At 38.3% G+C, this 15,362-nt stretch overlaps 1 protein-coding gene across 1 annotated transcript in view; it reads right to left on the reverse strand.

The window, feature by feature from the left end:
* The window catches only part of csmd3b (CUB and Sushi multiple domains 3b), a 642,003-nt gene that overhangs the window by 256,610 nt on the left and 370,031 nt on the right, over nucleotides 1-15,362 (reverse strand). Inside the window, exon 8 of the mRNA XM_047383297.1 lies at nucleotides 13,483-13,595. Within this exon, the coding sequence (XP_047239253.1) occupies nucleotides 13,483-13,595 (113 nt within the window). The remainder of the gene's footprint in view (nucleotides 1-13,482; nucleotides 13,596-15,362) is intronic.

Raw genomic sequence — 15,362 nt, forward strand, 5'->3', positions numbered from 1 at the left:
CCTGATGAGCCCAACCAGTTAGATAGACAACAAGCATGTCTTGAAGACATAAAAACTTGGATGACTTTAAATTTTCTGATTCTAAATTCAGACAAGACAAGTTGTCGTCTTTGGACCAGAGTCTTTAAAAAAGAAACTGCTTAGTCAATCACTTAACCTGGATGGCATTAAATTGACCTCCGGTAATAAAGTAAAAAACCTTGGTGTTATTTTTGACCAGGACATGTCATTTCAATCCCATATTAAACAGGTTTCTAGGGTTTCCTTCTTTCATCTCCGGAACATTGCCAAAATTAGAAATATCCTGTCCAGGAGTGATGCTGAAAAACTAGTCCATGGATTTGTTACTTCAAGGCTGGACTATTGTAATTCGTTACTATCAGGATGTCCACAAAATGCAGTTGAAAGCCTTCAGCTGATTCAAAATGCTGCAGCAAGAGTTCTGATGAAAATTAAAAAGAGAGATTATATTTATCCTATTTTAGCTTCCCTTCATTGGCTCCCTATTAAATCCAGAATAGAATTTAAAATTCTCCTCCTCACATATAAAGCCCTTAATGATCTATCTCCATCATACATCAGAGATCTGATTGTTCCATACGTTCCTAACAGAGCACTTCGTTCTCAGACGGCAGGTTTACTGGTGGTTCCTAGAGTCTCTAGAAATAGAATGGGAGGCAGATCCTTTAGTTATCAGGCTCCTCTCCTGTGGAACCAGCTCCCAGTTTTAGTCTGTGAGGCAGACACCCTGTCTACTTTTAAGGCTAGGCTTAAAACTTTCCTTTTTGATAAAGCTCATAGTTAGAGTGGCTTAGGTTATCCTGAGCTATCTTCCTTATTTTTTTACCTCCATCTTCTTCCCTCCCTGTTGGATGGAGTAAGGGGGAGTCAGGTTTAGCCTAAACCGGCTCAGTTATGGTTGAGGTGCAAACACACCCTCCATTTCTGCTACTTGTATGACCTCCTCTCTTTTCCAATGGTTATGGTCAATCTGACAGAGAGATGTATCCCAATTGTTGTGGTTTTTAGTATAACCATGGCCATCAGTGGGCTCTAGAAGGACAAACTGTCTACTTTTAAGGTTAGGCTTAAAACTTTCCTTTTTGATTAATCTTATAGTTAGAGTGGCTTAGGTTATCCTGAGCTATCTCTGTAGTTATGCTGCTATAGGCTTAGGCTGCTGGAGGACATAATGACCACTTTTACCCTCTTCGCTACATTCTCACACTACCTTCTACTTCTGCATTATTTGCTGTTATTTCAGTTTTTAACTTTATGTTCCCCCTCTTTTCTCTTCCTAGAAGCTACAACTGACCTCACTCTGTGTCTACCTGTGACACCTTTCTGGAGAGGGGCATCGTCCAAGCTTCTGCTGGCAACAACTTAATGCTCACCCTCTACCGATGATCCACATGGCCCTGTCTTTCAGTGTTTAACCCTTTCTCTCTCCTAGACATGGTAATTGACTGAGCTTTTACTGTGACTAACTCTATGTGCTCTCTTTCAGACTAACCTTGAAAACTGGCTCCGAGTTTAACTGTTCATTCTTTCTAGGTGAAATGATTAAAATAGTTACATCCATTAACCTTTACTTTTCCTTCCCATAGGAAGTACTCCAGGATCAGTGCTTCTTTATTCTCTTTGTGTCTCTGCTCTGTTCTCTAAAACCCAGTAGGTCGTGGCAGATGGCCGCTCACACTGAGCCTGGTTCTGCTGGAGGTTTCTTCCTGTTAAAAGGGAGTTTTTCCTCTCCACTGTCGCTACATGCATGCTCAGTATGAGGGATTGCTGCAAAGTCAATGCCAGGGACTGTCCACTGTCACTACATGCTCATCCAGGAGGAGTGACTGCTACAAGTCTCTGACTCAATGCAATCTGCTGGGTTTCCTTGGACAGAAAAACTTTTTATCCAATTTGAATAAATAACTGAATCTGACTCAATGGTTAGGATTAATTGTAAAGTATGTACCTGACTTTTGTGAAGTGCCTTGAGACAACATGTGTGGTGAATTGGCGCTATATAAATAAACCGAATTGAATTGAATTGTAAAAGTTTTACAGTAACTTTCTTTTGGATATTTCATACTAATTTATGACTGTTCTACATTAGGCCAAACTAAATATTTCTACACATATTTTCCCTGAGGTATAAAATGTTTACCTAACTAAATGTAACCACGTTTTTATTAAACGTAGCAATAGGCGCTTAATAGCTATGGTTGTATTTAGCTTTGAGCAAGACCGTGAACATAACATAATAAATGCCATCTTAGCAAAAATATTTTACTGAAAAAGAAAATAAATTAAATATGAATGAATGTTACAATAGAAGGCATGGATTAAACCAGGTTTACCTCAGCTAACCTTATTTTTGTTATTTCATTTTGATTTATGTTTGCATAAAATAGTAAGAATGGCAGCCATGTATTGCGAATGAGAGGGAAAAGGTTTAAATAGAAGTGATTTCACCCTTTCAGAAGAACACACTGTCCCTGTGGGGAGAGATATTTGAATTAAAATGTTTAATTCCCTCAATTTAGGTCTACCAACATAATGCCAATGGCATGTCTTAAAACCCTGGCAGCTGGAAATATTTTGAAGCATCAATTAAGCATTTAAATGTCAATTAAAAATAATTGGTAGATTTGCTTTAGCTGTGCACCAGAGCTGCAGGCTTTTATTTACCAAATGGACTAGTTTGAGAGCGAGACTCCTGTCCTGTGTCCAAGAACCATGAACACGATGCAGCCTCTGCACAAATGAGTGCCTGCACACACAAATGCCTCTCTTTTTCCCTCTAAACTGGCCAACAGAAGCCATTTATAACAGCAGGACATTATAAATTCTTTAATACTAATATTTAGCCAAACCATCTTGCCAAATGACTTGTCCTCTTAAACTCCCCATTGCTCTTCGGCTGTCTGTCTCTTTTCTCAAGCCCCATTAATCATTTCTCCCTACTGTTTTACCTCCTCCTCAGTTTCTTTTAAGCTGCTGTTTTCTTGAAGTGTTTTGTTTTTGTCTCACCAACCCCACTGCCCTTTCCTTCACAAACTTGGACATAAATCACTGTGAGATTATCATTAATTCAGAACTTTATAATTTGGGCTGCAGCAGAAGCAGGAGTTTTATATTTATTTATTTTATCATAAGCCAAAATGCTCACCCTCAAACACAGACAAGCATAGACATGCACATCCAAATACACACATGCACACGAACACAGAAGGAAAACAGCCTGGCACTACCTAAAGCCAAACGTGTCCCTATGAGGTCTCAAAGCAATGTCTTATAAACTTAACCAACCCTGCCAAGGCAGATTTGTTCATTTAGAGACAAATTTGGACTTGTTTTAATGCTGTTTAAGCCATAAATATTTAACCCCTTGCACGCTGCTGAAGGCCTTTGGAGAGAGGCAGAATGTGCTGGACCAGAAGAACATATGGTGTCCTGGGTGGAACTGACCCCAAGCAGTAATAACAAAAAAACAAGATACATTTTTTTAATCAAGTAAGGTTAGTAAACATAGGGAATGCTATGCACAAAATAAAGCTAAAATCCAAGCAGCAGTTGGTGAATAAGATTCTTACTGGTGGCTTTTTGAAACAAGAGAATGTCTGAGGGTTGCTGAGGACCATAGTGGCAAAGGACATTGGCAGATTTATGATGGAAATCCAATATTTTAATGAAGAAAACTTACGGACACGCAAAGACACTAAACAAAGAGGAAACAGAAACCAGGAACTTCAATATGGCAGAGATTTGATGAAAACAAAAACACAAACAGCGGTGGATTATGACGGCTAGAAGAAAACTTCTGCCCCGGTCTCAATTCTTTAACAGCTTTAACAGGTTTTGTTCCCTGACTCTGCTGTCAGCACCGTCTTTCATGGTGTGAATTTTTTATTTTTTTTTGCATCTGGGCTAAATGGCAAAAAGGCCATCTAATCATAGCAACTTTTTCTGTTTGTTGTTTCTGCTATTTATCTTGTAGTAAACTTTAAACAGGGCGTCTTCTAACTTCCTGAGCTGTGATCTCTGCATCTTCTGCATAATTACCATGGGTAATATAACAGTATTTGTTATTAATACTGTCATTGCCCACCCTGTCGAGCATTCTTTTGTAGCTTTGTAGGAGCACCATTTCCATTTTCTGTTGATGTATTGAACAGTGAGATGTTGAAAGCTTTTTGTGGGGCCTAAAACCTCTCCTCAACCTTTTCCCTGACTAGTTTTTTTTGTCCTTTGGTCTACATGATGGTATTTATTATCTAAAGTTCTCTAACAAACTTCTTCAAATTATAGCCGTGTTAATACTGAGTACATTTTATACAGGTGGACTAATTGGGTAATTTTGTAAGACAATTGGATGCATGTCAGCAAATCTTGAAAGTAATGTTTTTTTTTTTTCCCACTTCAGTTATACGCTGCTTTGTGGTGGTATCACAAAAATTCCCGGTATAATACATTGAAGTTTTTGGTTATAATGAAACAAAATGTGAGAACGTTTAAGGGATATGAATACTTTTGCAAGGTCTTGCAGCATAAATCAGAATGCTTTTGAGAAATCCAGAGCAATTTCCAATTCAGTAACCTTTTAAACCACCCGCCAAGCACTTCCGCTAAAGCGTATTAACTAACAAAGTAATGGAGATGACTGACAGCTGACAGGAAGCAGTTAATCAATCATAAGCCTGTTAAAGCTTCTCTAATTGATCAACAAACTTTTTCCCACTGACACTGCTCATTAACATGCTGATTAACCTTTTAAAGTGGTTAAGATCATTAAAATGAATTAAGGGCAAATCTCAAGGGGTTTGGTCAGGTTGTCAGTCAATCAATCAGATGATATGTCTGAAGGACAGCCTGGAAAAGGGCCCAGAGTTACAGGAGGCCAAAAAAGAGAGACAAAAATAGACAAAACAAATAGCAAAAGATGGCATAATAGAGCAATAAGAAAGGATGTGAAGATATATAGGTTGAGTATGTTTATTATTAACATCTTCATTGTTGTATTTTTGCAACATTGGTCAAGTATATGTCTGAATATAATTAAAGAAGTCACCTTTATAAATAAATTGCAGTGATGGAGCAGCCTGTGGGTGAAACAACTGTTCACATGTAGAACTTGGTCTATGTGTGTATTTACACACTTAAGATCTGAAGATACTGTCTGAAGATACAGTTTTAAGTAAATAACATACCATTATCACCTTTCTGTGCTTCTGGTACCTTGGCAGCACTATCAAATGATAAGCCAGGCTATAACAGATTTTTTAGACATGTAAAAAATATTTGGCAACCATTCTGCAACTCAGAGATGTAATATGTACATATGTGGCACTGCTATGTAATTTATGGAAAATTCTAAATGCAAATGTTGCAGCACTGACCCGATGAGAGTGTCGCGTAATCAGTCTTGAATAATCTTCATTAACAAGAAAGAATGTTCCTAATGAAGTTTCAAAAAATGTTCTTCATCTCTTCATGTTTGGGCCCATGTAAAAAGGGTCATTAGTTACACCAACAAGAGACAGCAACTTCCGAATAATCTGGAAGCTACCTGTCGTTTAGTTGGAGACATTACCTTTCATTCCCCCTTATATGTTCATTGGTATTTTAAATGCAACTGATAGATAATATATACAATCCATTCATAATCTCCATGCGGTGCTTCTTTTACCTTCAGTTTATGGGTCACATTTCTTCCTGATCGCAGCCTACACAAATCTTAAAAGAGGGATGAACTTTTTAGCTATTCAAGAGTGCAAAACGGTTTTAAAATTTACAAATTTACACTCCAAGCAGAACCCCAATTTTAATGCACTAGAAATACATACCAGTGGTGATTGCTCTAAGACTGCAAGGGAAGCTCAGCTTCCCCTAAAATGTCAAAAAATAAGTGATCAAATATATACTGTTGTGTGTACATGTCATTGACTAAATATGCGCTACAATGCGCTCAACCTTTGTTCAGAATCAACTTCTTATCACTGGTAATGACGCGGCTTTCCTCTCACTCATTCCCGCAGCTTCACAGTGCTTTAAACAGTGAGTTCAATAGCGAAACATAAACTGATGGACTTTGTACCACCCATTGGACGTCAGCGTCTCTGGGGGTCTATGGGGCAGCCTCGGCTGCAGCAAAACGAGACGAGTCATTGGATAAATGCTGGGCTTTGTCCCACCCATTGGACGCTCAGCGTCTCTGGGGGTCTATGGGGCAATGGGCTGGCCCGGACGCTCAGTTTCTGCATGATGATTGGATGATCTGTCTGAGGCTGAATCCCTTTTTGATTGACAGTGAAATGAGCGAATCAGCAATCGTGAAATTGAGCTTCCCCTCCTTGAAAGACCAGCATCCGCCACTGATACATACACAAGTGGACAAAAATGTTGGTACCCCTCGGTTAATGAATAAAAACCCAGAATGGTCACAGAAATAACTTGAATCTGACAAAGGTAATAATGAATAATAATTCTATGAAAATGAACAAATGAAAGTCAGACATTGCTTTTCAAACATGCTTCAACAGAATTATTTTTAAAAATAAACTCATGAAACAGCCTGGACAAAAATTATGGTACCCTTAACTTAATATTTTGTTGCACAACCTTTTGAAGTAATCACTGCAATCAAACGATTCCTATAACCATCAATGAGACTTCTGCACCTCTCAGCAGGTTATTTGGCCCACTCCTCATGAGCAAACTGCTCCAGTTGTCTCAGGTTTGAAGGGTACCTTTTCCAGACGGCATGTTTCAGCTACTGCCAAAGATGTTCAATAGGATTTAGGTCAGGGCTCATGAAGGCCACTTCAGAATAGTCCAATGTTGTCCACCTAGCCATTCTTGGGTGTTTTTAGCCATGTGTTTTGGGTTATTATCCTGTTGCAAGACCCATGACCTACGACTGAGACCAAGCTTTCTGACACTGGGCAGCACATTTCTCTCTAGAATTCCTTGATAGTCTTGAGATTTCATTATACCCTGCACAGATTCAAGACACCCTGTGTCAGATGCAGCAAAGCAGCCCCAGGACATAACTGAGCCTCCTTCATGTTTCACAGTAGGGACAGTGTTCTTTTCTTCATATGCTTCATTTTTCTGTCTGCGAACATAGAGCTGATGTGACTTGTCAAAAAGTTACATTTTTGTCTCATCTGTCCATATACATTCTCCCAGAAGCTTTGTGGCTTGTCAACATGTAGTTTGGCAAATTCCAGTCTGGCTTTTTTTAGTATTTGTCTTCAACAATGGTGTTCTCCTCGGTCGCCTCCCATTAAGTCCCCTTTGCCTCAAACAACGGATGGTGTGATCTGACACTTGTTGTAATTATGAATATAAATATATTATTTAACATTTAATATTAATACTTTAATATTTTATTAAATAATATTTCGGTCTGTTAAGGGTTGTCCTGTGAATACCAGCCCAATATGGCGGTGGTATTAGAACAAAATTGAAAGGGATGAGCCAAGCTCTGACATTATTGAAAGCAAAACTCTGCACACACACGGAATTAATTCACACAATTTCTTAAAATACAATAATTTATTAACACAAATAAGTCAACTCAAGTCAAACATATTTCAATCAACAAACTCTTTACTATGCTAAAACTATCCAACTAAACTACCAAGCAGAATTAAAGAACAAGGACGACTATGTACAATAGTCTATGTACAACATATAGGGCTATGTACAATATAAACAAGTTGATCAAAGATGGTTGAAAACCACGACCAATAAAGTGATGCAACATTACCGTGCAATGTTATTTATGTTTGAGAACCAAGGATTATCTTGAAGAATCTGGAATTGAAGTTGAGTTAATCTTGGAATTAACTAAAGCAATAATTAGCATACCTTTAGACAATCATTCACAATGCAAGATCGGATAAAATATTATTTTAGTAAAATAATATTTTAAAGAATGATTTGCTGAATAAAACCAAAGCTCTTTATGACCAATTCTCAATGGTGTTTAATTAGCTGCTTTTATTTATTAAAATAATATTTAAAGAAATATTATTTTGAATAAGAACCACATCTTTGGGAAATGGGCTTAATTGTGTTACTTAGTTATCAAGTTAAGTAAAATAATAAACAACCTTTTTGGCTAAACAGGCAACCACGTGTTCTTAGCGGTTAGCAGTTGAAGCTAACAAAAGAAGCTTATAACTTATCATCAGAATCAAACACATATTATTAAAATACCATTAATAAAAGGGTTAAAATGCATAAGTGTGGACGGCGCGTTATGGCTGATCTCCTGTGTTTAAAATCACCCTTGAAATAAAGTTTGTCTTAACTTCAAAAACATAAAAAACACAGAACACGCAAAATGAGCACATGTGCTTACAGCTAATCTGCTAGCACTAAGATAGCTGAGTTTCAACACAAACAAAACCAAACATCATGAAACGAAAAATGTTTAGATTATTTCATTCTAAATTACTTCTCTCTGCCCAAACCTAACCTCTTACGTGAACTGTGCTGAGGAAAAGATGTCCAGGGCGACGAGAAAGCATCCACAATGAACAAAGGGTTAGTTGCAGCTAACCTCCGTAGGTGTGGGGTGGGGCGGCTCGTTCTGTCAGCCGGCCAAACTGCACGTTACTGCTGTAACCACGGTGATGCGGTCCCGTTGTCCTTCTGTCAGACCAGGAAAACTGCTCCACTCATTGTCGTAGAGACAGGGTCTCTGCCGGGAACTCTCTGGAACACAGTTTGCTTCTGTAGACCTCAGAGAGAAAAGTCAAGTGAAGCTTGTACCTTAATTACCCCCGCTCATGAATGAATACCGGATACACAAACAGCAATTCATTCCTACTTAACTTAGTGCATATGATCGCATGATCGTATGACACTCTTGGATCCAGTTTGAAGAGTTATGTCTGTTTGCCAGCAAAGAGACATTAGCGCGCTGTGTCCCGCCATCCAGTTCCTCTGGGGACGCGTGTGGAAGAGGTCAGCTTGTTGCAAAAGTGGTGATTTTATTTGAACAGTGATCTCACGGGAAGTCCGCTGTTGCCCCTTTTCCTGGCTGTGCTGGAAGTAGGTTATTACGATTTATTTTGAAAGTTCCAGGAAACTCATACTGGCTATTTATGTTGTCCCCATAGCTGGGTCCCAACACACCGATGTTCCTTGAGCTTCAAGTTCACCTATAATGTCTTTAAAGGATTTTCTAGGCTCTTTTGTAACCGTTTGTATTATCCCTCTCTTTGTTTTGTCATCAATTTTCCTCCTGCGGCCACGTTCAGGGAGGTTGGCTACAGTCCCAATGGATCTTAAATTTCTGAATAATATGTGCAACTGTAGTCACAGGAACATGAAGCTGCTTGGAGATGGTCTTATAACCTTTACCTTTAACATCCTTGTCTATAATTTTCTTTCTGATCTCCTGAGACAACTCTTTCCTTGGCTTCCTCTGGTCCATGTTGAGTGGTGGTACACACCCTGTCAAACAGCACAGTGACTACCTGTAGCCCTATATACTGTGCCTTGCGAAAGTACTCGGCCCCCTTGAACTGGTCAACCTCTTGCCACATTTCAGGCTTCAAACATAAAAATATAAAATTCAAATTTTTTGTGAAGAATCAACAACAAGTGGGACACAATCGTGAAGTGGAATGAAATTTATTGGATGTGTCAAACCTTTTTAACAAATACAAAACTGAAAAGTGGGGCCTGCAATATTATTCGGCCCCTTTACTTTCAGCGCAGCAAACTCACTCCAGACGTTCAGTGAGGATCTCTGAATGATCCAATGTTGTCCCAAATGACTGATGATGATAAATAGAATCCACCTGTGTGTAATCAAGTCTCCATATAAATGGACCTGCTCTGTGATAGTCTCAGGGTTCTGTTCAGAGCGCAGAGAGCATCATGAAGATCAAAGAACACACCAGGCAGGTCTGAGATACTGTTGTAGAGACGTTTAAAGTCGGATTTGGATACAAAAATATTTCTCAAGCTTTAAACATCCCAAGGAGCACTGTGCAAGCAATCATATTGAAATGGAAGGAGTTTCAGACCACTGCAAATCTACCAAGACCCGGCCGTCCCTCTAAACTTTCATCTCGAACAAGGAGAAGACTGATCAGAGATGCAGCCAAGAGGCCCATGATCACTCTGGATGAACTGCAGAGAACTACAGCTGAGGTGGGAGAGTCTGTCCATAGGACAACAATCAGTCGTACACTGCACAAATCTGGCCTTTATGGAAGAGTGGCAAGAAGAAAGCCCTTTCTCAAAGATATCCATAAAAAGTCTCGTTTAAAGTTTGCCACAAGCCACCTGGGAGACACACCAAACATGTGGTAGAAGGTGCTCTGGTCAGATGAAACCAAAATCGAACTGTTTGGCCACAATGCAAAACGATATGTTAGGCATAAAAGCAACACAGCTCATCACCCTGAACACACCATCCCCACTGTCAAACATGGTGGTGGCAACATCATGGTTTGGGCCTGCTTTTCGTCAGCAGGGACAGGGAAGATGGTCCAAATTGATGGGAAGATGGATGGGGCCAAATACAGGACCATTCTGGAAGAAAACCTGTTGGAGTCTGCAAGAGACCTGAGACTGGGATGGAGATTTATCTTCCAACAAGACAATGATCCAAAACATAAAGCCAAAGCTAACATGGAATTGTTCACAAATAAACGTATCCAGGTGTTGGAATGGCCAAGTCAAACTTCAGACCTGAATCCAATCGAGAATCAAAGGGTGGCGCTACAATGTATTAACACAAGGGGGCCGAATAATATTGCAGGCCTCACTTTTCTGTTTTTTATTTGTTAAAAAAGTTTGACACATCCAATAAATGTCATTCCACTTCACGATTGTGTCCCACTTGTTGTTGATTCTTCACAAAAAAATTGAATTTTATATCTTCATGTTTGAAGCCTGAAATGTGGCAAGATGTTGGAAAGTTCAAGGGGGCCGAGTACTTTCGCAAGGCACTGTATAAGCCCACTGATTGATTACAAGAATGTAGACACCTGTGATGCTAATTAATGGACACACCTTGACTTAACATGTCCCTTTGTCCACATTATTTTCAGGGGTACCATCATTTTTGTCCAGGCCTGTTTCATTAGTTTATTTTTAAAAATTCTGTTCAAGCATTTTGAAAACTTTTTCATCTAAATATTCATGCAAATACTCCAGTTCAATGTCAGGAATTGCTTAAAATAACACACAATGTAGGTAAAATATAACATTTTGAATCATTTTAAGGCAGAGTCTAACCTGTGTTTAAAAGTCTTGCATAATAGTTGTGAAGTATTCTTCTTTAATATTTTGTCGCTTTAAAACCACAAACTTCAATGTATTGCATTAGAGTTTTAGGCAGTAGACAAACACAAATTGAAATGGAAGGAAATTAGTAGAAGGTTTTAAAACGTTGTTGGTATCCAACTGTATCCCCCCACCCTGTCAATACTTTCTATAATAGATGCCATTAAAGCTGCAAGTCAACTGCAGCTATCTAGAGAATTAACTTTTCTAATTTGTCAAAGAGAGTTTATATGAACATCAACTTTCAGGTCTTGCCACAGATTCTCAATTTGACTTAGGACTGGACTTTGGGCCATTAATATGACTTGATTTAGACCATTCCATGGTTACTCTGACTGTATCTTTAGGGCCGTTGTCCAGCTGGAAGATGAACTGACAACCTAGTCTCAATTTGTATGCAGCATCGAATAAGTATTCTTTCAGGATTGTCTCGGTTTTAATTTTATCCATCTTTCTATCAGCTCTGAACAGCTTTTCCCTTAACTGTTGAAGAAAAGTATCTGCACAGCATGATCCTGCCAGCAGTAAATATCTTAGTGGAAATGGCGTGTTCAGGGTGATGAAAAGTGTTAGTTTGCCTCCATATGTAGCATTTTGGTTATGTAGCACAAAATGTTATCCCTCTACAGATTCTTGCACTTGACCTATTGATCTCACTAGCTCCATTAACCATGGGTCTCTTGGCTGCATCTCTGATTATGATCTCCTTTCCTAGGTCAGTTTAGGTGGACAGCCATGTTTTGGTAGGGTTACAGATGTGCCGTACCCTTTCCATTTTCATGCTGATTGATTGAACAGTGCTCTGTGAAATGTTACTTCTCATGTTGTTTTATAACCCAACCCTCTTTTAAACTATTCCTGCCATGCCTGCCACAATTGTTTGATTTCTATTAAAAAATATTAGAAAAATAATATAGAATTGTACTTCCCTTTCACAATTGTGGACTACATTGGCTTTCTCCATTACACAAAATTTAAAAAGAATGCACTGTTATTTCTGTTTGTCAAGTGCAAAATTGTGCAAATGTTCAAAGGGTGTGAAAGCCTTTTCATGGCTCTCTTTTGGTAAGATAGCTTCCTTATTACAAGCGTTTTAAGCAGCATTTCAGGACTGAGTTGGCTCGTGTCAGTCTCGTCACTTGCTCATTTCTACTTCAAAACCCGGTTACTCATGTACCAAATTTTCATGTCAGAGAAGATTAGGAGGGAGAATGTGACTTATGCTTGTGAGGAGACTAATATAAGCCCAAAGACATTAAGATGCTGGCAGCAGCCTTTACAAATGAGCAAAAGACTATAATTACTGTTTCAGAGAGTGAGAGAGAGTGCACTCTAAAAATACACTCATGTAAAAAAAGGTTGCAGGAAATCACATTGCATCACTGACTGTAAATGAAATAAGTCTTTAAAAATTTTGTTTTGACATTTTAAAAAGTTTGCAGGACGATGACTCATTGAGACTTTGTTCCCGAGAGTTAAAAAATAGATGAGCTGCAGTAAGTGGAATGAGTGAAGGTAAGAAGGGTGGCTCAGTGGGATGTAGTGACATGCAGGTCAGTTTCTAAATCTGTAGGTTGTCTGCTGACCTGTAGGACAGCTGGGTTTTGTAAGCTTATCAGAACAACATGCAGAGTTGCAACCAAGTTATAAGGCTCTGCATGCAAGGGTCTAATCTATCGTTACAATACCACATTTCACCTTCTTTAAAGGGCTTTCCATCACTTTCCCATAATACACCCTCTGATTCTGCATATTACTCACTGTGTGTGCTGCAGGTGCACTGCATGCCTCAGGCTAAGACTATAGAAATTTCTGAGTGACCTATAGTGCTGCATGGATTTAAGAGGTGTTTTGAGACTGAAACAGAAAGCTGGAGAATTAAGAAAAAAAAAGAAGTTAGGTGTAAATAAAAACACCATCTATTCCAGACAAAAAGGTAACTGCATAAAAAAGAGAAAAAAGAGGAAAGTAGAGAGATGAAAAGAAAAGTATTGTTGAGATGAAATGACTGGGTTAAAGAAGTGTAACTAAGGAGGTATGTGGAGGACATAAAAATAAAAAATTTTTTATAAAAGTTTTTTACTAGTGGAGTGCTGTGTACCATACTTAACCACAAAATATTATAAATGCACTATTGTGTGCATATATGTAAATGATTCAATCTCATCTTACCTTGATAATGTGCACTGAAACCCCGGTAACGGTGGTTGCTATCGGTCACAAAATGGAGTCGGAGCCAGTTCTTGTTGCTAACGATTGGCGAGGGCACGTTACTGCCCGACAACCTGAAGGAAACAGAAAGAAATCTGCTTATAAAATGAAACACACACACATATCCCTACACAGGTAGAAAATAACCTCAACCCATTATTTTCACCAGTTGTATAATAGTTTAAATAAATAAAGACTGAAGAGCAGCAAGAGATGTTGAAAGGCAAAATGTATTTGAAGACATAAAGCTGTATTGCTCTGCAAATGAAAAAATCTAAAGCCTGGAAGTCATCTGTAGTCGTCCAGTGACTGACTGCAGAAACAAAACAAAAAAAAAGGATTATTTTTCTACTTTATTTTGCTCTTTATCTTTGTTGTGACTAATATTCATGTGTACAGTTGTGTTAAAAAGAAAGCATTTATCTGGATATAATAAAAAGTATAAATTTTTTTAATCAGGTTTCTAATTTGAATTTGACCTCAAGCACACAAAACCACAGACAATATATTATACCATGTTATTATTCATAAAACAATGTTGAAGCCAAAATTTAGAGATATTTTGTGAAATACTGTGTACACCCTTGCTGCCTCTAATGAATTAAAGAAAGAAAGCAACTGCTGATCTAATGTTACTGTTTAATTGGTCTTTAGTAGAGGTAAACCCCTCTATAATAGCAGGAGCTTTGGCAGTTTACTGGCCTCAACATAATGCCAAGCTGGAAAGACATCGGCAATGACTTCAGGGAAGCATTTTTTGCTGCCAATCAATCTGAGAAAATTTTGTTATAGTTGAGACTACAAGAGCCCTGTTGAAACAAATCACTGCAAAATTTCAATAAGATCTCAGTAAAGCTGCTGTGAATGATTCAAAGACAAGTAGGCCAGGATTCCTCCACAATGATGTAAGAGACTGACAAATTCATAAAGGGAATGACAACTTTAAAATATTACTGGTAAAGATAGTTCTACAAGTTGTTGAATCATGGAGTGGGTCTTTTTTTATGCAAGCATTTTCCATTTCATCTTTTTTGTACATTTCAGGTTAGATTTAAATAATTTCAGATGCGGGTAAGAACCAGAGTATCTTCATTACTTCATGACAGATGAACAAACTTGAAAGAGGATATATTTTTGTTTTCACTACATTTATGTGTAAAGATATTTCAACCTGGAAAAACTCACAAAGTGATGACAGGGATGCAATTAGAACAGTTTAGTAATGAATGTTCTTTGCCCCTCGACCCCCGTGGAAAACCTGGATGCTGAGAATGACATGCGCTTGAATGAACATCTTAGGGTTAGATTTAGAGATTTCTTCCTCTCTGGGAACCGAAGGATGATTGGCCGGGGAGAAATGCAGACTTGATGCTGATTGGTGGAGCAGAGCCGCATGGAGGAGTAATTAGACGAAGCTGGACATGATGGTGAGTCTTCCATGTTGAATTTTTGTTTAAACTCCATGTTTGGGGGTCTCCAAATCAGTTCCAGTGGTAAAGCAGGACTGGTTTTGGAGAAACCATTTAGAACTGGTTTGTTTTTCCACAGCCAAGGAGCCAACACACAGAGTTATCACATAACTTCTAAATGTAGTAAATTATTTATCTTTCTCAGACTGTATTTTTTTTAAATTTTATAGAGGTTTACAAAGCAGGGAGTTTATTTCCACAAATCAAACTATTTATTTAAAAAAAAGCTGTCCTAATTTATAAAAGCTCTTTAAAATATTTTATATTTGCTAAATTTCTTGCAGTCCCAACTAGCATCTCTAAAGCCTGACAGTATTTATAAACCACAATGCAAACATGAGTTACACACCATTTAAAAATCTGATTTTTGAT

This window comes from Girardinichthys multiradiatus, chromosome 13 (assembly GCF_021462225.1).
Source record: "Girardinichthys multiradiatus isolate DD_20200921_A chromosome 13, DD_fGirMul_XY1, whole genome shotgun sequence".
Lineage (NCBI taxonomy): Eukaryota > Metazoa > Chordata > Actinopteri > Cyprinodontiformes > Goodeidae > Girardinichthys > Girardinichthys multiradiatus.